The 24,592-nt window shown below is 37.6% G+C and overlaps 1 protein-coding gene across 1 annotated transcript in view; it reads left to right on the top strand.

The window, feature by feature from the left end:
- Positions 1-12,089, top strand: part of tpo (thyroid peroxidase) — a 45,647-nt gene extending 33,558 nt beyond the window's left edge. The window contains exons 7-9 of the mRNA XM_084393580.1: positions 2,734-2,971; positions 5,242-5,450; positions 11,671-12,089. Of these exons, the coding sequence (XP_084249706.1) occupies positions 2,734-2,971; positions 5,242-5,450; positions 11,671-11,675 (452 nt within the window). The 3' untranslated portion in view covers positions 11,676-12,089. The remainder of the gene's footprint in view (positions 1-2,733; positions 2,972-5,241; positions 5,451-11,670) is intronic.
- Positions 12,090-24,592: the final 12,503 nt, after the last annotated feature.

Raw genomic sequence — 24,592 nt, 5'->3', positions numbered from 1 at the left:
TGCGCTGGCCAATAGCGAGCCTCCGTTCTGACGTACAACCCAGAAGCGATGCGCTGTTACACTACGTGATATTTATATATATATGAATAATGTTTGTCTCTGTTTGTATTATTGAGTTATTATATTCCTGTTATCACTGTAAAGCTGTTAATTTTACAGCTTTACAGCTAAAATCACGCATATTTAATGAGATAATGCCGAATTTGCATAATTAAACACATAATTGCATTTTTTTTTTTAATACTTGTGTAAGTAATCAACTGAGGAAGTTTCATGGTGATATCTATTATTTAAAATGTTACTCTGTTCACCTGTAGTGTCTCGCCTTAATAAGAATCAGAAATAAGAATACCAATTTGAACACCAAATATAATTGATGTAAAATGCTGAGCAAAGTTTCTGTTCTGTCCTGTTATCACAACCCAGAAGCGCTGCGCTGTTACACTACGTGATGTTTATATATATATGAATAATGTTTGTCTCTTTGCATTATTGAGTTATTATATTCCTGTTATCACTGTAAAGCTGCTTTGAATCAATCTGTATTGTATAAAGCGCTATATAAATAAAGCTGACTTGACTTATAGTTAACAAACTAAAACCACTTTGTGTCACAACTGTGTCACAAGATGAGGATGAAGGACTGAAGACAGGATCAAATTATCAACATAATTAAATAAAACAAAAGGGTAACAGTGTGTAGGAAAACACACGCATACACACACAACGAGTCAACGACCAACACTGAAGACTGAAGACCGAGGAACTAGATGCACAGAGATAGTGAACTAAATGATGAGCAGCTGTGCCGGACGATTAGTTTCCATGGCGACTGATGAGTGGCGGGAAAATAGAACAAAGGAAACGTGACTGAAGACAAACAAACTAAAAGTCCATGAAGGTGACACTAACTGAACATAAACGTGACAAACTGACATCAAATACAATATAAAAAATCCCTTAAACTTACTTTATTTCAGCTAATTGCCCAGGCAAAAATTCTCATTTTCATTTAGTTTAATTGGATGTACTAAAATAATGTAGTAACACCAAAATGAACATTTATTAAAAATATATATATAAACACTAATTACTAAAACTTTGAAAAAAATACAAAAACTGATTTAAAATATGAATAAACACTACAACACTATCTGCTTCAAACATACCACAAAATTGTTTATTAATATTCTAAAACTCATGAGTTTGAGAAAAAACATGTATAATTACTATAATTAAAATAATTGGTAACAATTTACAATAAGGTTCCATTTGTTAACATGAACTAACACTAAAATACTTCTAAAGCTTTTATTAATCTTCAAATTCAAGAGTTGTTAATATTATTTCACGCACATGCACTAACATGAACTAAAAATGAACAGTTGCTTTTTTTATTAATTATCATTTACAAAGATGAATAAATACTGTAACAAATGCATTGCATATTGCTATTTGATGTTAGTTATTATATTAACTGTTAATGTGACCTTATCGTAAAGTTTTACCAAATATATTTTTAATGAAACTTGAATCAGAACCAGAGTTTAATTCTTTACAGTAGTTGTCAATTATTTGTTATTTAATAAACACATCAGTAACAAACACTTTTATTCTGATGCTCCACTTTAGACATTCTAATATCTTTAAGTAACTTTGCAACTCCATGTCAACTATTGCAGTGATTAGAGTATTAGTGGACATATATATATTAGTATATAATTATAATTATTAGTATATAGTATATATTAATATATATTATTAGACTGTCTGCTTCATATCTGCTAACACTTATTTTAGGGCTGATTCCTTCCTCGAGTCCATTTACTTTACATCAAAATAGGGTCAGGAAATAATACAAGATTGCAGTTGTTATTACACACTTCATTTTACAACTCGCTTTTAGCATGATGGTCCAGTTTAGCACTGACATTACCTTGACTTGATGAGTGGCTATCAACATCAACATCGTGACCTAGCTGTTGCGTTATGTAATTTTACAGAGGGATAAATCACGAGAAACAGCTCGAATATTATGTCAGAATTAACCCTCTGGTGCTCTTCACGTGTCGGTCAAAAATGACCAATTATTATTATTATTTTTTTTATATTTTTTTTTCAATGAAATGAATGGACTGTATTTTAGTTTGATAATGTCTTTTTATTCCATATTTTGTATTTTTAGGGCATTTTATTGTACCAAATTATATTTATGCAGTATAGTTATAATTCATTTATTTACTTTTTGAGCATAGACCTGAAAATGACATTTCCAACTTAAACTGTCGTAAATCTTGAATGCTTTACAGCAAAAGACTGAAGTTTGATCTCTTTTCAAAGACGACACTTGGCAGATTTTTGCTGAAGTGAAAAAAAAGTTATTAAAAAAAAGTGAACGTAATTTTTTTTACAAAATTTTATGTTTATTGGTTTTCAGGACCATTTAACCTTTTCAAATCATCTACAGTATGAATTTTTTTTTTTTTTTTTTTTTGCACATAGCAAGTGCCAAAACCTTTACCAAGTTTCGTACCATTCCGATGAAGTAAAAAAAAAAGAAAGAAAAAAAACGTACAAAATTTTGGTCAAGAATTACCAAAGAGAGAAAGAATGTATATTAATATACTAGTCTACTGATACTCTGATGAGAGTTAGCTGACATGTAGTTGTATAATGTCGAAGGTGGACCATGGTAATAAACAAGTGATCTGTAAACCCGTCTTTCTCCCGCAGGCTACAATGAGTGGAGGGTTTTCTGTGGATTAGACAGAGTTGAAACCCGATCAGATCTGGCAGAGGTGGTCGGGAGTGATGTTTTGGCAGAGAAAGTAATGGATGTGTATGGACATCCGGACAGCATGGATGTGTGGCTGGGAGGAGTTCTGGAACGGCCGGTGTCTGGAGCCAGGACTGGAGACCTCTTCACATGTTTGATCGGGAAACAGATGAAGATGCTGAGGGAAGGAGACAGGTGAGGTCTGAGACACTGCTCAACTACCGTTAACCTGAGTCAGATTTACTTCCATAGCAGCTTCACTGTAATAAACAGGAAAATAACATGCAATGATCAAAACTGCAAATTCTACTGTTAAACCCAGCAAACAGGGAACGATCTTTGGCTAAAGTTCTCGCAAGGTTCTCCAGCAAACGTTCTTCCAGTAACATTAATAGAACGTTCGTTTAAAGTTATCTGGTCTTTAATAATGTTCTCGAAACATTATTTATACTTCGTTCATGGAATGTTTTATCTGTTCTGAAACATTTTTGTTGCACATTTGTCGCATGCTTTTTTAAATGTAACTTCTTGTTTCGGAATGTTCAGAGAACATTCAAAAGTAACGTTCCTATAATGTTTGAAGAATGATAAAATCGAATGTTTCTTTAACATTTGCATAACCCCCAAATTTTTTTAAAGATGTTTAAAAAAATGAACAACAAAGAAATAACGTTTTCAAAACTTAATAAGAACGTAAGCGAAACGATATGTTCTTAGAACATAATTTGGTTAGTTTTGATAAAATGGAATGTGGAAAATGGAATTTGGAATTTTGATCAAATGGAATATATCCTTAACTGGACGTTTTTAATGTTCAGAGTGCAACAAAGATATAACGTTTTCAAAACTTAATGAGAAAAAAGTCTTCATTAAAGCATTATAAGCCATGAACCAAACCAACCAGCTATGAGGAGAATCACAACACTACAAACTTTGATTTGAAGCAAAAAAGTCATTGAAAATTGGACAAAAATACAAAAGTACAAGACTGTGTTTAGTGAGGGAAAGGACTACGATCCCATGAAGCAAATTAAAAACGATGTAGAAATATAAAACTACTCATTTAAAAACGTTATAAAACAATATATTTTAAGATTATTGCAAAATATGCATATATATTGAAATATTTAAGTATTTTGAGAGTGTAGCGGGATCGACTTGATTACATTCACAGTGCTTCATGGGAGTGGGCGGAGCTAAATTCTGAGCTAAACTTTAGTAATTTAGTTTTTCACTGTTTAGCACGATTATTAAAAAAAAATAAGTTAAAGGAGTGGTTGATTATGATTTGACTTTTCTAACTTTAGTTAGTGTGTAATGTTGCTGTTTGAGCATAAACAACATCTGCAAAGTTACGACGCTCAAAGTTCAGAGCAAAGGGAGATATTTGCTTTTAAAGAAATCGCTTTTTAAGAACTACAACAAACAGCTGGTAGAGACTACTACACCACATTCCTTCCGGGTTAGTGACATCACCAACCCTAAAATTTACATAAACCCCGCCCCCGGAACACAATTTATAGATTATCATGACAGAATATGCTAATCAATGTCTAGAAGATAACTACACATCAGCTACATAAATTCATCAACTAACCATTCAGAAATGTCCTGTTGCTTCTACATGTTGTCACTTCTTCTTGAGTCTCTCCATCATTGTCTGACTCCGGTTTGAACATAAAAGGCTAAACGTTTTTGAAATTTCCAGTGCGTGTCTGTGTGAGGTAAAAGGACACAAGCTGTTGAAGCTCCGCCCCCTGTGCCGGGAGCAGCAGCTCATTTGCATTTAAAGGGACAGACACACAAACGGTGCGTTTTTGCTCACCCTCAAAAAGTGACAATTTTAACATGCTATATAAAAATATCTGTGGGGTATTTGAGCTAAAACTTCACATACACACTCTAAGGACATCAGAGACTTATTTTACATCTTGTGAAAAGTGCATTATACCACCCCTTTAAAATAATGTGGGCTGATGGCTTCAACTGAAGCAAATACCATTGATTAACAACATCAGAGCTCACATTAGGTCTGTTTTTAAAGATTAATAAGTTATCGTTCAAAACTATTTCCCTATGGAGAAAATGAGTTTTCACATCCAGAACCCGGCTGTTGAACTCTATGGTGTCATTATCCAGCTCAATTCTGTTCAGTGTTGATTCAGTTCTGTTCAATAACTGTGTTAAAGTTTATCAGTTCTGAAATGAGTTCAGTTCAGCTATAATAGTGCCATTATTCAATAAATAGTCATGCAGTTCTGCTTTGACTAGTACAAATTACAGAGGTTAGATGTTTAAAACAAGATTTGCTTTTCTCGATGTCAATCCAAACCCTTATTCTACTTGGGAGAAGCACAAGAGATGTTATTTGTCAAATGATGCCTTTAACTTGTCTGAATTCATGTCAAAATGCTAAGAATAACACATCGCACAATCAAAACGTTGATGTTTTTGGTGTGATTCAGATTCTGGTGGGAACATCCCGGTGTGTTTTCCCCAAAACAAAGACAGGAACTCCAAAGGCACTCTCTGTCTCGTGTCATCTGTGACAACAGCGGAGTGACGGAGGTTCCTCTTGATCCGTTCAGAGTCGAAACTTACCCGGAGGACTTTCTCTCCTGCGGGAACATCCCGTCATTGGATCTGGAGGAATGGAAAGAACAACCGGAGAACGGTTCGTATGTGACGTTTTTTCATTTACGGACACAAATCCTGCTTTTCCAGATTTTTTTAGGTTATTAGGTTAAACTTTAAATATACTCTACTGTTTATTTGATATATTATTATATATAAAAAAAAAAAAATCATATATATTTATCTTTTATAATTATATATATATATTTTTTTTTCTTCATTGTCACATGATCCTTCAGAAATCAAAATATGATGATTTGATGCTCAAGAAATATCTCTAATTATTATCAAAATGAAAACAGCTTCTTCATATTTTTGTGGAAACCATGATAAAAAAAAAATTAATTCTTTGATGAATAGAAAGAACAACATTTATTAGAAATATTATATTTTGTAACTCTATCAAATGTCTTTACTGTCACTTTAGATCAATTTAAAGTATTAATTTCTTAAATATCTTACTGACCCCAAACATTTGAATGGTAGTGAATTTGCAAAGAAAAAATGTATATTTCATGTCATGCAACTGGCAGTTTTTCACCATTTTTCCTTCACTAGTTCATTTGATATAGTCCTGAGGTGTAACAAATTATTCCATGTGGCCTCTCATTTAATAGAACTCATAAACGCTGCATGCATAATAACCATATAATAATTATAAATAGCATGTCACACCGCAGGACAGTGCTTGAAGTTTCACGCAGCCTCCTGTACGTGTCCGTGTGTGTTTACCTTCCAAACGCAGAAAAATATTGCTGTGGAACTTCATGAATAGCAAAGAGGCTCTAATTTGAGGAATTACACAGTCTCGATGAGGAATAAAAGACATGCAGATTCACTCAGTTAAACGGCTTGTGTTGAAACTCAAACTCGTTCAGTCCCAGGTGAGACGCTGAGCTGATTTTATCCCCAGTGCGCTAAACTGTGTGAACCCTTGCAGTATTTGTCATGTTCTGACAATGGACCATTTTTCATTTTTACTTACAATACACTACAGTTCAAAAGTTTGGGGTCAGTGAGATTTTTTTATTAAATAAATAAATACTTTTATTCAGCAAGGATGCATTAATCAAAAGTGACAGTAAAGACATTTATAATGTTACAAAAGATTCTATTTCAAATAAATGCCGTTCTTTTAGAACTTTCTGTTCATCAAAGAATCCTGAAAACAAAAAGTATCGTGTCAAAATGTAAAAAGTATGAATCAGAACAACAGTTTTTTTCAACATTGATAATAATCAGAAATGTTTTTTTTAGCATCAAATCATCATATTAGAATGATTTCTGAAGCATCATGTGACACTAAAGACTGGAGTAATGATGCTGAAAATTCAGCTTAAGAATAAATTACAGTTTAACATAAAGGGCCCTATCTTGCACCCAGCGCAATTGACTTCATACACCGACGCATGTATCATTCCTATTTTGCACCCGCGCACAGCGGACTTTTCCCTCCACAGATGCACGTCGGTAAATTAGGGAATGAACTTGCGCTCCCGGGAGCGGTTCAGCGAAAAGAGGAGGCGTGTTCCGGCGCAAACGTTCCCTGGTGCTATTTTGCAGTTTCAGAAAACAATTCCTCCACAGACCAGGAGAAACCTCGTCTAAAGTCAGTGGCACGTTCAGATGCTATTTTAAGGGTGCATGCTTGGCCATAATGTAGCGTGTGCACAACGCTCATACACTTTGCTTCTCTCATCTACACAGACGCAGCAGTTTCCATTTTTGCAAATCATACATTATTACAAGGAAAAATATTCCACATGAGGGAAATCATTGTGGTGTCCATGAAGATGTGAAAAAATAGGCATAAATCTAGCTTACACATTTACCCAAATTATTATACGCCTGTTTAACCGAAGCTAATCTGTGTGTGTTTCTCCATCCCCAATGTCACTTCTCTGTGTTTTACGGCCCTGACGAGAACGTCGTCTCCTCGGCTGTGAACCGCTCCTGACGTGCGTCTGGCAAACCCGCCGTTATAATAGCAATCCGCCATGGAACAAGCGCGCCTGCTCTTAAAGGGAATGTGAGATGACGCTCTGATTGGTTTATTTCACGTTATGCCCAAACCACACCTATGAATAATGAAGCTACTTCAGACCAACACATTTTAGATTTGCGAGATCCGCCCACAAAGTTACTTGCGTTTCGCGCTTGATACTTGCGTTTCAGATCGTTAAAATAGGGCCCAAATTCACATAGAAAACAGCTGTTTTAAATGATAATAATATTTCACAATATTACAGTTTTTTGATTAAATAAATGCAGCATTGGTGAGCAGAAGAGACGTCTTTCAAAAGCATTAAATAATCTTTCTGACTTCAAACTTTTGAAAGGTCATGTAGATCGACTAATAATGTTTTCAGGAAATATTTCAGCGTGACTGATACAGGTTTTTCAGTGACTTGCTCTGCAAAAAAATAAAAATAAATTGTTCTTCCTTTTTTTTATATTTTTGTATTCTAAACATTCTTAAATCAAGATACATTTACTTGAGAAGCAAAATGACTGAAGATATTACGTTTTCTGAATAATGTATGAAAATGTAGTGAAATATCTGTCATTGGGGCCAGAAAAATAATCTTGTTTCCCGTTTGATTTACGTTTATTTTTCTGACCTCACTGACAGATATTTGTTGATAATAAGTTTTAGTTATATAGCGCCTTTCCAAGGCTCAAGGACGCTTTCCAATGAATAAGCGAAATGTTCTTGTTTTATGCTTAAACTCAAAACTTAATATTGATCGCTCTTTTCAGAAAACAAGACATAATATATTAAGTAATTTTGCTTCTCAAGCAAATGTATATGGATTTAATAGAAACAGAGGGAGAACATTATTTGCAGTGCATCTAGAGAGAATAAAATGCTGATATATATATGCATAAAACAATGACTTGAGGGTACAGGACTCGTTTTACTCCAGAAACCGCCTATAAACCACCTGAACATCTCAGTAACTCATTTCTGTTCTGGCAACCAGCAGCAATTTGCCGAATGTTTGTTCCTGTTCAGTAATTCTGGTTTGTTCACACACAGACACACACTGGGCCACAGGTTGTTGGACTGCAGCCGCTCATACATTGTATTAACAATAATTTTCAATGTGTTCGCCGCTCCTCAGAGTCTGTAACTCAACGCTGGAATCCGGCCAAATGACAAATATTGATCCATTATGAGCCTGCGACGCTGCCAAAACAATTAACGCATGCAGTCGCACCTGTTACGTGCAATAGAAATTAATCTTTCTAATGAATACTAGGCGAATCCCACGGTAGAGTGTCCGAGAGAAGCCGCTCACATCATGCCAGATGTAGAAAACCAGGCAGGTTTGCATTAGCTCGGCCTCCTGACATCACGGGTCCCGACCCGTTCTGAACACATCTACAGTGTTTATTCAGTCCCGAAGCTCAAGCTGCCAATCAAATAGACTGCTGTCGGCTCAGATAATGTCCTCTGGAGAAGATTGAGTGTGTAAATGGATGTCACAGCGACGTCTGGTCCTCAGGGCATCAATGCACACGACGCCAACGTGACAAAAACTGCTTTCAACAATAGGACCAAAAACATTCTATACAAGGAGAAATGTCTTAAAAATGAAAATTCTGTCATTAAAGGGGTGGTCGATTATGATTTCATTATTCTTAGTGTGTAATGTTGCTGTTTGAGCATAAACAACATCTGCAAAGTTACAACGCTCAAAGGTCAAAGCAAAGGGAGATATTTGCTTTTAAAGAAATCGTTTTTTAAAGGAACACGCCGACTTTTTTGGGACTTTGGCTTATTCACCGTATCCCCCAGAGTTAGATAAGTCCATACATACCCTTCTCATTTCCGCGCGTGCCGTAACTCTGTCTGACGCACCCACCGCTAGCTTAGCTTAGCACAAAGACTAGAGGTAAACGGCTCCAGCTAGCATACTGCTCCCAATAAGTGACAAAATAATGCCAACATTTTCCTATTGACATGTTGTGATTTGTATAGTCACAGCGTGTACGAATAACATGGTCACAGGAGACACAGACATCTTCTAACCGTACACACACTGGGAACTATATTCTCAGAAGGCGAAGCACTGCTACTTCTGCAGAGTGATTTACTCCAATTCTGAGCGAACTCTCTGCTCCTCACCCCGGGGCTTCTAAGTAGCAGTGCTTCGCCTTCTGAGAATATAGTTCCCAGTGTGTATAGAGCTGGTAAGTCCCGCCCATCCGTAAAACCCCACTGGACCTCTAGGTTGAAAAATCGTCAATGCAAGTGAATGTGAGAAAATAATTATTTTCTGGTCCCGTTTGAATTGTGCCATGAATGTGAACACATGTTGTCTGTGAATTTTATAACAAACCAGGGGGGTGCGAAACGACCACCATTCAACCCGAAATAAGTAATATAACCATTCCAATGACTCCGAAGCTGTTCAGTTAAAGTAAAAAAGTTACTTAGTTCACCTTTAAACAAACATTGACATTTTCAGTGCATGTGTGTGTGAGGTAAAAGGACACAAGCGGTTGAAGCTCCGCCCCCTGTGCCAGGAGCAGCAGCTCATTTGCATTTAAAGGGACACACACAAAAACGGTGCATTTTTGCTCACCCTCAAAAAGTGACAATTTTAACATGCTATATACAAATATCTGTGGGGTATTTTGAGCTAAAACTTCACACACACACTCTGGGGACATCAGAGACTTATTTTACATCTTGTGAAAAGGGCATTATACCACCCCTTTAATTACTCAACCTCATGTTGTTCCAAACCCGATAGACTTTCGTTCATCTTCAGAACACAAATGAAGATATTTTTGATGAAATCTGACAGATTTCTGTCCCTCCATTGACGCTTCAAAAAGTTCATAAAGAGATCATAAAACTAATCCACATGAATTGAGCGGTTTAGTCCAAATTTTCTGAAGACACACGATCACTTTATATGATGAACAGATTGTATTTAGGCTTAAAAACATACTTCCTTTGTATTTTGGTGTAAAAGAAGCTGAAATGCAGTATCAGTTCAGAGCTGAAAGTAAAACAAGTGGTTGGATTGATGCACAAAAGATGCAACATCAAAAAAGAAATGATTTAATAAATATAACTGGCTCAAGGACACAGATATGAGTTGAATGATGTCTTTGAATCTGCATTTAATTTTTAAACAATCCTGTATATATACACATACATATATATCCAACTTCACAGAAAAATATTCACACTCAAAAATCATAATTTTTTTATGCCATCTAGAATGGGCAACTTAAAATTTTAATACGAATGTCAAGTTTGGTGGTGAAGGTTCAGATATCAGTGCTGAGCTCTGATTATCCACATAAATCATTTGTGTTTCAGCATGATTTAATTATATTTTGCTGTAAAAGTCCATTAGAGTGATTCATGTTTCCTTCAGGGAAGTTTACTCCATTTCTATGAGTATAAACAGCTTGTTTTGTTGTATAGAAGTAACTCTATATAACCTTTTCAGTTTGAACAACAAACTGATACACAAGTAGACAAACTAAAAAAGTTCACTATTAATTCAATTTACATTTATATGCATCGCACTTTTCACAATACATATCATATCAAAGCAGCTTTACAGAAAATGTATGCGTCTACGAGTGATTCTTTATCAGAGGTGAATGTGTCAAAGTAATGTACAGTTCTAAGATAATACAGAATCATGCAGTTAGCTAACATCATGTATAACTTTAGGCAGAAACAATGAGCTCATTAAGGTAATTATTGCAAGTTGTGAACATCATGATCACAATATATAGGAAATCTGGCAGCAGTGCATGTTGATGGTTGGCAATGCTCAGTTTAATGTAAAATGCAAGTTTATATATGAAGAGGTCAGATGCGAAAGCCTCTAAGTGCCATCTGAAATTTTCTTCTAGAATGATCATTTTTATCAAGCTCGTTTATTTAAGTTCAGTAATTTCACTTAAATGGCAATGAAAATGACCTATTAATTGTCATTTAAATTTCAGATGGCACTTAGAGGCTTTTGCATCTGAATTTTGTCATTTTTTTTGCAATGTTATTTTTTGAGTTGAGTACAGAAATTTCAACTTTAAAGTTGATACAATAATTTTTCCATAAGTTGAGAATAATCAATGTCCTGAAGCTGGTTGCCTCAAGTTTTGGAGTTTTCTCAAATTCTGAATTTTTACAAAGTATAAAATATAATGCATGCTATAATCTAATCTAAAATGCATGCGATGATGTGCAGTATCTCTGTTTGATAGATTGACCCTTTTCTCTGCAGACTAGAGACTGTGACTGTAAGACGAGACGCTGACGGCAACACCAGAGGCTCATTTCCAGCAGCAGAACTGTGACGCACCGCACAATGACCGAGAATAAAGAGAGAGAGCTGCTGAACAACATGCACGTAACTACAGGACTGATGAATCAAGACTCTTTTTATGTTGGAAAAGAATACACTGAGCGCAGGCTCTAATTAGTGATGGATTAATAATCTTTACACAGACCTGCCTCATTCTCCAGCGGCACAAAAGCACTGATCAGCGGATCATTTGAAAGCATTTATGAATATGAGCTCAACACTGAACCAAAGACCAATTGTGCTACTCGAAGCTCAATGTAAAATGCATTTACTGCATGTGTGTTGAGTGATGTAAGTTCACTGTCTGGTTTCAAAACTGAAATATAAATGCAATATTTTAATTTCCCAGTTTGTGATTTTATTACTTTTAGGCTGCATTTAATCCATGCATATTTATTGTTAAAAATATACAAATTATTATAATTTTTTATTGCAAATCCCATATGCATGTAAGCAAATAAGTAATAATTTGAGCATTTACGGCCTTTTGCATTCAGAACAAAAGGTGCAACTAAATTAAGTAGGTACAAACTAGTAGTTACTAATCCCTGAGCGTGAGCTTCAGATCCCTATTTAAAATCACACCATATGAATACTAGATGATCCGAAAGCAATGCCGTTTGTTTCAGTGTCCTTTCTTTGCTATTAATTAAATGAGTACAAATCTTTTGAAACAGATGTAGGCTACATTTACATTTCAAACCTTCAATGAAACTCTACGGTGAGGACAGACTCCTCTGTTTTGACACAAATAGGCATCACATTTGCATTCAGCCATATCTTGTCCTGGTTTTGTTTTAGATAATGGAATACAAAAGCAATCAGTTCTGGAAAATGAGACGGCCGGAATTAAATAAAATGGAGCCTTTTAGGCAATCCACTGCAATTTCTGATGTGTTGACCAATTACCCCTCACTCCTGTTCGCCGTAATTCAGAGCAGCGTTTGAGCGTGGAGCTCTTAGAGCGATCTCAGCGTTTCCACAAGCTTAATTAGAGCAGATCTGTTATTCAGAATCAATGCGTCTGGACTGTTTGTGTATGTGGATCACTGTTTACACACACTCAAAAGCACATTTATAAAGCCTGATAATGCAGGAGAGTGTGTGTATCACTCCGCTCGTCTCGAGTGCTGTGAACTTCAAGAATCTTTCTACTTGATCTAAGCAGTAAAATTTCAGTGTTTATTTGTTACCTATAATGTAAAGTTCATAAGCATACAGGCACATACTGTAAATGCATAAACACTAAATGCATTTTTCTGAAATGTCAGAATGCAGTTCATTATGATGAATATGCTCCTGTACAGCACTTTGAACAGGATATTCAATGCAAAAAAAAAAAGTTTGGATGGTGAAAAGTAACAGGTAGAATTTATGACTAAGAAGTTGAACATTACATTTTGATTTAATTTTGTTTAACATGAACTGATGAATCATTCACATCAAGACCAAGAACATTAATTTAAAGAAGCCATTATATGCCCTTTTACAAAGTCTTGATTTTGGTTTGGCACTTTGCTAGAACAGGTTTTCCTGCTTGAATGTTGATTATTTTCCTCATATTCTCCATTGTTGCAGCTCCTCTCTTCCCAGTCTGTCAGTAACGCTCTGGGTTGTGTTTCCCGTTGAACGCCGTAACTCGCTGCTTCACTACTATAGTACGATGCATCGTTGAAGAAATCAACTAGTTAGTCACGACTGTTTCCCGAAACCGTATGTCGCAAAGTGGTCGTTCAATCACGTTGGTTTATGACGTCACGCACATGGTGGAGTAATTACTTATTTTAATGAATCTGTTTGAGATCGAATTAACGCTAGATGTTTTGATATTAATTACAGACATGACATCTGAGGACTATTTCTCATTTTTCTCAGTTATTTTGCTTTATTTCCAGATTCAATCATAGGCTCGTTCTTACACACTAGAGCACATTCGCACTCTTCAAAAACAACGCTTTAAATCTCTTCACAAACTAAAAGACGTAAATGACATTTGTGTGTATTCTAAATAAAAGACACAGGTTGCACTGAATGTCAGCTTGCTTATTTTGCTCAAGATAAGGATTTATTAAGTCCACATGTCATGTAAACTAGAAACTGTTTCTAACCACAGGTCGAGATCTGTCGTTCCAAACACACAACTCTGAGATGCTGTTTGCGAATGTTCGTTAGAACGATGGTTTCAGGAAACAAAGACTGTGCTGATAACGACGGAACTTGCGACCATAGTTAGCTAACGATGCTTTTGGGAAACGCATCCCTGTTTAGTTCCTGTCTCTATGAAGCCCCTCCTTCTGAAAAGCACACTGTGCTCTGATTGGTCGGCTGGAGCAGTGTGTTGTGATTGGTCGAGCGCTTTGAGTGTGTTTGGGAAATGTCCCGCCCCTTACCATAACCGGCAGTTTAACACACTTCTAACTAACTCAACCAGGCCCCGCCCCTTTATTTTGCGTATGAATTATTTAAATGAGGAATATTGTGACGTGTTCGTTCCCGGAAGAAACTCAAGACTACAATGGAGGCGTTTCAGGGAGTTCAGAAACACTGACACTGATATAGAGAAGAACTGGAGCTTTTTCATGCTCAAACAGCAACATTACACACTAAAGAAAGAGGAACATGGAGAAAAGCAGAATAGTCACTGTTACTATTACATTTATTAATTTATAAGATGCCAGTTTTTTCACTGGAAAGTATCTTCAAAAAAGGTGAACATTTTGATTTGCATGTACTGTACATTTAAGTCCCAAAAAATGATTAAATAGCGTTTTCCTTTAAGAACAAGGAACATGGAGAAAAGGCATGATAGAACCCATTTAAAAGCGCTAAATAGGGTCAGCCTGTAAACGAATGTAGCCCAGAAGATCAATGCATGCAAAATGTGAAACCGACCGTCAAGTACAGACATTCTGGGAGATTTTCTAGCATAAGGGAAAGATGCTTGCAGTGGTGTTATATTATAGCGCTATAGCGTTTTGAAAATTCGCCCTCATGTTCCCACATGTTCATAAACAATATCTCGCCTCACACAGTTCAGCTCTGCAGCAGAAGCTCCTCATGATCGCCTCTGACTCATCATCTACACAAACACACGATGAATGACCGCAGCGAGCAGGAGAAATAAAAGAAGACCTTATTCTGGCCAAAAACACCCACATCAAGAGAAACAAGAGGCAGCTTCGCTTGTCACATGACCTCAGTTCGGTTAGTCTTTATATAGGGGCAGATGAATAAAAGATGAAACAAAACTCTGAATATCTTTCTTAATAAGTATTCATAATATCAACCCAGTACCTTTTAAACATGATTTTCTTTCCCAGCGGACTGATTAAACCCGTGCGCTTGACTCTCAGAAGTTGCGCTGGAGTCGAGCTATGATGTTAAATCTGGTGCTTGGCAGTTTTGGATGCAAAATTCACCAGCCGGTCAGTGAGCGAACTGTTGGTGGTCCGTTTAACGAAGTTGTGGTTTATGTGGTGGCAAGTGCTGTAGGCTTAGGAAAAATACCACGTACACACTTCACATGGGGCAAAATGCATTAACAGGAACGCTGTTCAAACATATCAGTTTTATATATTTGAAACTGGCAGCGGAGAGGATGTGTTCATTTGTGTTAATTGCCTATACTGTAGAGATCATAGCACTGTCCACATTCAAGCATTTCAAATGGCTTCAACAGTTTAGATTGAGTTCACATATAACTGATAGTCATGAGTGAAAACCGTCAGTCGCCATGCTTGTAGTTTTTTTAACACTTTTTATTCGCGTTTGTAGTTCTGAACTGAATCCTCCTCCAAAACGCAATGGTTGTGGGCAATATTAGCCACAGAAATTGTGCTCACACCCAAAGTGAGCAGATATAAAGCTGATTCTCAGTAAACAGTCAAATACACACACAATAATGTCAAAATGTCGGTCTTGGCGAGTATTCACGTAAACAGTCAGTTATGTTAAGTGAACATAAACAGTTGAGAAAGTAAACGCATGTGTAATAGTGTAATGGATCCGTGTGTCAGGTCTTAAAGTGACAGCAGCCTAATAAACCTGCTGCCAAATTATGAGATAATATAAAAAATATCTATATGGCGTGGTATAGATGCTACAATTGTGGCCAGTGAAAATGCGGAGTGGCTAGTAACTTTGGAAAACCACTCGCCACAGTGGCTGGTTAACAAAAAAGTTAAAGCAACACCAAAGTACTTTTCCTCTGCGGTCCCCCTACAGGTTGGAAGCGGAATTGTCCATTACCGCTGTCGTAAATAATTTTGCCTACCGTCGCACGCATGCTATTTGTTTATCCAGCACCGGCTTTGGAAATAACGATGTCCACAGGCAAGGTAGAGTATGTTGCATGATTTTATGAAAGTATGATGTACTGCGACATCAGAAACGGCTGTTTTTTATATAGGCTCCACCTATTGGCTTGCCGTAAAGCAAGTCAAATTTGTAGTTTCTTATGTCTCATTCGAACTACAGATCCGCTACCCGATCTGGCAAACTTGCATAGTGCGGTTATAGCAGATATAGGGACGCAAAGCGAATGCAGAAGTGCCGTTCACCCTTGATGAACCACTGAAACCATTTTGGAAACATTATTTTAAGGTACAAAATAATCTTTGGTGTTGCTTTAATGTCAAGTCCTGATAGTATGCATTATGGATGCAGGGTCAGTCCATGTGATTGGCGATCTGATTCAACAGGTTCACTGAAAGAATTAGAATCTATGAACTGGAGTGAAATAAAAAAAAGAAAATAAATTATATTATGCTTGGGAATGTAGTGAAGTCAAATGAAAAGTTTACCCAAATAAAATACTGTGGTTAAGTATGAAAAATAGCTTCTTACCACTAACGAAGTAAATCCTCACGTCCACCACTGCAGTTTGTCACATTAATAAAGTGAATTTGAACTGAAGCACAATCTAATGAAGAAGTGTCTGTGTTTGATAAAGCTCAGCCTGTTTAACATTCTCTTGGAGCGTTGCTGATATTCATGATTGTACCGCAGTGAAACGCAAATATTGGATTAATCTTCATTTCTGCAGGTCTCCTCGAGCTTGTTAAGTTCACTCTTCCGTACAGGATCGTGCTAAAACACAAACACATCGGCATCTTCAGTTCCTCTGAACGGTACACAAGGGTTTTTACATGTTAAAGTGATTGTCTCTTGTATGATTTATTAAATTCTGTGTGATTGTGAACTTAGAGGCCGTAATGAGAAAGATGTACAACAGAGCTGCTTCTGATGCCTCGTTGTTCATATCAAGAGCATATTTGTGTTACGGAAAGCTCTATTACAGTATGTGTCCATCATGTTTCAGGAAACACAGACAGACAATGTTCTGAACACATCTGATGCAAAAGTAGACAGCAGTATCTCAAGGCTTGAAGCAATATTCCCAGGTATTTTCCATTAAAGGTTACAGCATGCGTTTCATATAGGGCTAATCTTTACTGCATGACAACATCGTTTTACCTTCAGTTTTGTTTGTTAACATTAGTTAAAGGGTTAGTTCACCCAAAAATGAAAATTCTGTCAGTAATTACTCACCCTCATGTTGTTCCAAACCCGATAGACTTCCGTTCATCTTCAGAACACAAATTAAGATATTTTTGATGAAATCTGAGAGATTTCTGTCCCTCCATTGACAGCTGGACACAACTGACTCTTTGACGCTTCAAAAAGTTCATAAAGAGATCATAAAAAACTAATCCACAAGAATTGAGCGGTTAAGTCAAAAAAAAAAATTCTGAGGAGACTCGATCACTTTATATGATGAACAGATTTAATTGAGGATTTTATTCACATAAACATTCATCAGCGCACACATCGTATATGGTAAATGGAAGCTCAAGCATGTTCGCTTGACGTACGAGAACCAATGAGGTTCATTCTTGTGTTACGCAGTGTTGAACTATCCCTTTAACTACATTAGTCAACATAAACAATATACCTCTATAGTATGTGTTCATCTTAAAGCTGCTCTAAGCGAAGTCACGCGTTTTCAAACACAAAAAAAGTCAAACATTTTTTGTCACATACAGCAAACACTATCCGCTGCCTGTCCCCTGAACACACTGTAAAAAAACGCGGTCTCTGTAGACAGCCCAGGCTCCACAAACGCCAACAAAAACAAACTGGCCCAGCCTGGACCACGAAACATTACAAACAGTGTTCCAGCCAATAACCGACAAGAATGATTTGGGTTGAAGGGGGGTGTGGAGGAGAGAGAAGCATGAAGAGGGAAGTTAGCTAGAGGAGAGATGTCCAAGACAATGACAACGACTAACGTTAAAAATTTATTTTCTTGAGAATTTTGATATGGCCGACACACGACCAAAGAGACGACGTTCCGATGAGCAAATAACAAAGAAGAGGGAAAAGGAGAAGGAACACGCGAAGTCCCGAATTTACATCGGAAAAGCGAGAACTCCGCCGGCAGAAGGGCTTCCAATCCGACATTCAGGAGGCTCGATCTGTTTCTGATGGACAGGGTAAATCCAGTTTGGTTTTTCTAAATGATTCATGACTGTTTCAGGAAGCACGGAAGGGAGGGGGAGGGGACGGGATGAGGAGCAGGGAGGGTCGAGCTAGCCTCCGTTTTGTTTGACAATACTTTGAACGTCAACATGAAGTGACGTCACCCAACATCGCTCAGAGCGCCTTTAATGTTGATCTCACAAGTTAAAATACAAAAATATAAGAGATTTTCAACCCTACACGTTAATATTAAGGTTTGTTCATTTTAACTAAATGATGGAGAAAAATGATCATCTGTGGTAATCAGCATGAAGATTAGAAATCATGTATATGTTGAAGATTATCAGAAAGCAAAGTTCTATAGTGTCTATCTGAGCCGTTGTAGCTTCAGTGCAGGAGAGGCACTGCGCTTGTGTTCAGTGAGAGATTGCACACACACACACACACACACACACACACAGGTTTACTATCTTTGTGGGGACTCTCCATAGACGTACTGGTTTTTATACTGTACAAACTGTTTATTCTCTCCCCTTACACTAAACCTACCCATCACACAACACTTTCTGCATTTTCACAGTTTCATTCTGAATGATTTATAAGCTGGTTTCCTCATGGGCAGTCAGGTTCCCACTGGGATAGAAAACCCTGCACACACACACACACACACACACACACACACACACACACACACACACACACACTCTTATCAGCATTGGTTCACCTCCACGGCCAGCAGTAGTCCGCCATTAAACTCCTGATATCAGAGAATGGACTTCAAGAGCTGCATTGCCATCAACTGTTCAAAGCCAGTCTAACCTGAAGGAGAAGAAGTGAAATTACCCTTAAAACAGACTTTCAGCGAGACGCCTTTTATCCTCTCAAAAAGCCCATCATAAAGTTAGCATAAAGGCCATTTTATTATACGCTTTGCATTTTACAACCCTGCTCTATCATTTTACTGGGTGCATCCGCGATCGCTTTCCTTTCAAAGCCGTTGTTTGGTTTCCGGGCGTATCATTTTTTGACCCCCTCTTATTATGGCCTCATCAAAAGTGTGCCAATCTATCAAAGAAAAGGTTACATGATTGACTGGTTGAAGTGATAATTGCACGATTGCCTTCTTCCTCTCGCCAAGAAAGTGGCAGAATATATATCAGCGTGTTTGCGTGTGTTAAAATGTCAGATCGTAATCATCAGCCAAGTGGAATAATGATGAAGTGCTTGTGTCTTAATTGAAATTTCACCTCGTGAGTGGCGTGCCGGCTGTATTTTTAGTCGCCCTGCACTTCAGTTCTGCGTCGGCCCACACACACTGCCCTGACAAGAGAGCGCTGTGTGTTTTTCTCTGCCAAATATCTCCATATCCATCCCTAGAGTGAGAGAGAGAGAGAGAGAGAGAGAGAGAAATAGTGCACTACTCACACTACTTCAGCATAGTATGTGAGTTTTCTGTATGCATGAATTATTTGGAAGAACAACTGTATTTGCTACAATGTGCACACAGAAAATTCAATGCACCCCACTTGACTCATTAAAAATGTGTGTTAATAGAAATGCACATAATTTCTAAGATAAGTAGACATCATTTGCTCAATTACAGTTTTTCTTGATTGCTAACACAAATGATCAACGCAACCTCAAAACTACACACCAACTTGTACAGTAACATAAAAAAATATATATTTGAGTCTAAAACATATTCTCTTATGTCAGAACTAGACTCTGGCCTCAGATGACACAAACACTACCGTCCTAGAGAACACTAATGAGAGCAATTCACAACACTGTTACAAAAACCTCTTATTGGGATTCAGGAATAATTTCGGAGCTCAATGTCTATTACAGTATACATCATAAATGCAAAGGTGCAGATTCAGTAAGACACAACAATAAGCTTTAGGAAATATACATTTTCATTACATTACTGTAAAGTGATTGTTTTTACAGTAGAATAAAGGCACTAGGGAAGAAAAGTTCAAATACCAAAGATGTATGAACAATACAGTATACTGTCATAGTACAGTAAAAAATAATAATAATAATTCAGCATCTTTGCCAAATTTCATTACAGTATACAGTACTTTGGCAGTTTATTGGGCTTTTGACAAAAGACTTTATACCTTCAGTCATCTCTCAGTTCTGCAAAAATACAGTACATTAAAAAATGGTCTACAAATAAATTTGACAATCACAAGTTTGAGAGTGTACAATATGCCATGTACAATAAACTGTAGCTTAGTGAAATTTCCCTCATTTTAGTTTACAGACCCTGTAGATCTTCCAGCTCTCTCCAGTGTTCACATATAAACACACAACAGCGAGTTTACAGTCAGAATTGTGAGATATAAACTCGCAATCTCGAGAAAAAAAAGTCTGAATTGCTAGAATCGCAATTCTGACTTTGTTTGCAATTGCAAGTTTATATCTCGCAATTCTTTTTTTCTCGCTTCCATAGATAACCGTTGGTTTAGAGTAACAGGTTAAATGTATGATTTTTTTTTTTTTTACAGTTATGGTTGCTAAAGTAAAGATGAAATACTATAATTAGCATAAAATAATACAAATATTTTGCAAACCAAAATATTGGGTAAATTGGCCAATTGTCACCAGACCAAACTATTTTAATAAATATTTTAAGTATTGAATGACATTTTATATATATATATATATATATATATATATATATATATTAGGTAACCCTCCAAACCATTGAATTCAGGATTACGAATCAGGAGCTCAGTGAATTCAAGCGTGGTACTGTGAAAGGTTGCGACCTGTGCAATAAGTCCATTCGTGAAATTTACTCACCACTAAATATTCCATGGTCAACAAGTGATATGATATCATCTTAGCCACGAAGATGTAGGCCACGTAAATCACAGAGCGAGGTCATGCTGAGGCTCACAGTGAGTCAACAGCTACAAACCTCCAAACTTCTGTGGCCTTCAGATTAGCTCAAGAACAGAGATTCATGCAATGGGTTTCCATGGCCGAGCAGCTGCAGCCAAGCCTTACATCACCAAGTGCAATGCAACGCGTCAGATTGTGTAAAAGAACGCCGTCACTGGACTCTCTGGAGTGACGAATCACGCTTCTCTGTCTGGAAAGCAGATGGACGAGTCTGGGTTTGGAGAACGGTACTTGGCTGACTGCACTGTGGCAAGTGTAAAGTTTGGAGGAGGGGGGATTATGGTGTGGGGTTGTTTTTCAGGGGTTGGGCCCTTAGTTCCAGTGAAAGGAACTCTTAATGCTTCAGCATACCTAGACAATTTGGACATTTTCATGCTCCCAACTTTGTGGGAACAGTTTGGGCATAAATATTTTCTGGGGAAATAAACCTTTCCTGTTCCGACATGACTGAGCAGAAGGTCCCTAAAGACATGGATGAGTGAGTTTGGTGTGGAGGAACTGGACTGTCCTGCACAGAGTCCTGAGCTCAACCTGACAGAACACCTTTGGGATGAATTACAGCGGAGACTGCGATCCAGACCTTCTCGTCCAACATCAGTGTCAGAAGAAGAATGGTCAAAAATTCCCATAAACACACTCCTAAACCTTATGGAAAGCCTTCCCAGAAGTGTTGAAGCTGTTATAGCTGTTAGGGTGGGCCAACTCCATATTAAACCCTACGGATTAAGAATGGGATGTCATTAAAGTGCATGTGCATGTAATGGCAGACGTCCCAAAACTTTTGGCAATATAGTTTTTTTTTTTTTTTTTAAGCATGCTTTGTCATTTTATCCAACTTCTTTTCTTCTATATATATATATATTTTACACTTCTATACACGCAGGCTTAGATGAGGATGTCCTGAAAGGCAGGATAATTATGCTTTTTACCTTTCGCTAGAGCTTTAAAGCGAGCAGCTCAGCAGGTTGAGGAACAGCATGAACCCGACAGGGTCACACACTCCCTCCTCATCACAGTCCCGCTCCAGCAAGCGATCGGCGGCTCCGGGTCGCTCTCCTCAGTGATCACCACACGCCGCTGCTCTCATACTGTCTTTATGGCCTGTGATTATGTTTCAGACATATGAAATATTCCCCACAGTCAGAGGTATATTTAACCTCAGGCGCTGCTCGACAGACGCAGTTAATTCTCCATATTTAACCCAAATGTTGAATATTCTGAAGAGAAATCTACCTCACCCGTATTTCCTCGGATGATGATCGGTTTCATCAGCGTCAGGGGTCAGGATGCGAAACAATCCTCATCTTCTCTATTATTTATCAGGCTACAAGAATTGCAGTATGACCGGGGGCTAAAACGTGTTCATTACAGTATTATGAAACATAACCGAGCTGGAAGTGTAACAGAAAACAGCGTTTGCGAGGAAAGTTCTCTCACTGAATCACAACACGCAACGTGATTACAATGAACAACCGAGACGCTGACAGACAAAACAGAAGTTCATACAGTACACTAGACTTAGAGTGTTTAAAGGGATACTTCACCGATTAGCATTAAGCTTTGTATCAGTAGAAACCCGTTAGTATTCTCGAGTGACCGTGCTTCCCTCCCTCATGTCCCCCTGAGACGAGAGATTTCTGTATTGTGTGTCTGGAAAAAACCTCAGATGATGCAAAAATCATCATTTAGCATCTGAGCCTCTTTTGGCCAGAGGCGAGAGACTACAGCCAGTAGGAGGAGTCGACTAGTAGCCTAGTTGTGTCATTTCTTCTGATACTGCCCTCTGTAACCGGTAGGCGTGGCTTGGGAGTGTCCTCGTAGGGCAGTGAAGCAAGTGCATTCTGGGAGTTGTTGTCTTTCATCCACATGAGCCAAAAATACATTTTCTGGCTTTTCTCAGTCTAGAAGGCACCAACTTCTAAAATAATTTCACATTTCTACTACATAAATTACCCAATTTAAATACACATTCATCTCTCCAGAGGTGATATATCCCTTTAAATCCACGAACCCTCCCAGCTAACATGAACACTAATGTAGTTTTTGGGCCCTATCTTGCACCCACCGCAATTGACTTTGTACACCGACGCATGTATCATTCCTATTTTGCACCCGCGCACAGCAGACTTTTCCCTCCACACACGCACGTCGGTAAATTAGGGAATGAACTTGCGCTCCCGGGGCGGTTCAGCGAAAAGAGGAGGCGTGTTCCGGCGCAAACGTTCCCTGGTGCTATTTTGCAGTTTCAGAAAACAATTCCTCCACAGACCAGGAAAAACCTCGTCTAAAGTCAGTGGCACGTTCAGATGCTATTTTAAGGGCGCATGCTTGGCCATAATGTAGCGTGTGCACAACGCTCATACACTTTGCTTCTCTCATCTACACAGAAGCAGCAGTTCACATTTTTGCAAATCATACATTATTACAAGGAAAAATATTAACACATGAGGGAAATCATTGTTGTGTCCATGAAGATGTGAAAAAAATAGGCATAAATCTAGCTTACACATTTACCCAAATTATCATACGCCTGTTTAACCGAAGCTAATTTGGGTGTGTTTCTCCATCCCCAATGTCACTTCTCTGTGTTTTACGGCCCTGACGAGAACGTCGGTCTCCTCGGCTGTGAACCGCTCCTGGCGTGCGTCTGGCAAATCCGCCGTTATAATAGCAATCCGCCATGGAACAAGCACGCCTGCTCTTAAAGGGAATGTGAGATGACGCTCTGATTGGTTTATTTCACGTTACGCCCAAACCACACCTATGAGTAATGAAGCTACTTCAGACCAACACATTTTAGAGATCTGCACACAAAGTTACTTGCGTTTCGCGTTTGATACTTGCGTTTCAGATCGTTAAAATAGGGCCCATAATGTTCTTCTCAAAACATTAGCTCAAAAACAATATTTACGGTACACACCATTCATGGAAGGTTATTTTTCTGAAATGTTTTAGCTGGACGTTCATCTAACAGTTTTTAAACATTACCGATTGATTTAGATGTTAAATGTTTGCATAAAGAAAAAAAGTTTTGGGATGTTTTGAAAGTTCAGAAAACATTGACAGAAATAACAGTCTCATAGCTAAATGTGAACGTTAGCAAAACGTTCTTAAAACATATTTTTGTTAGCTGGGAAACAAAACATAATGGAGGTCCACCATGCAATTAACCAGGAGAGTTTAAAAGCAGACATGTATTTTTTTTGTTAAAGCATGAGTTTATTTGTAAAAAGTAAAAAAAAAGAAATGTTAGTTGAGCTGCAAAAGTTTTAGTGCGATACTAGTCTAGGTTACAAATTTAGGTTATAAAAACATTTTCCAAACATTCCATTTTGGTTGTGGGAACATTGTTTTGAAATCACTAAAATGTCCAGATGTCTTGCCATGATTATAAAATTGTAATAAGGTTACAGACCTACTAACATTATTTTCAGAACTTTAAAATGTC

The sequence above is a fragment of the Rutilus rutilus genome (assembly GCF_951802725.1).
Source record: "Rutilus rutilus genome assembly, chromosome: 21".
Classification (NCBI taxonomy): domain Eukaryota; kingdom Metazoa; phylum Chordata; class Actinopteri; order Cypriniformes; family Leuciscidae; genus Rutilus; species Rutilus rutilus.
Note: the sequence above shows the minus strand (reverse complement) of the source record. Positions and strands in the feature narration are given on the sequence as shown.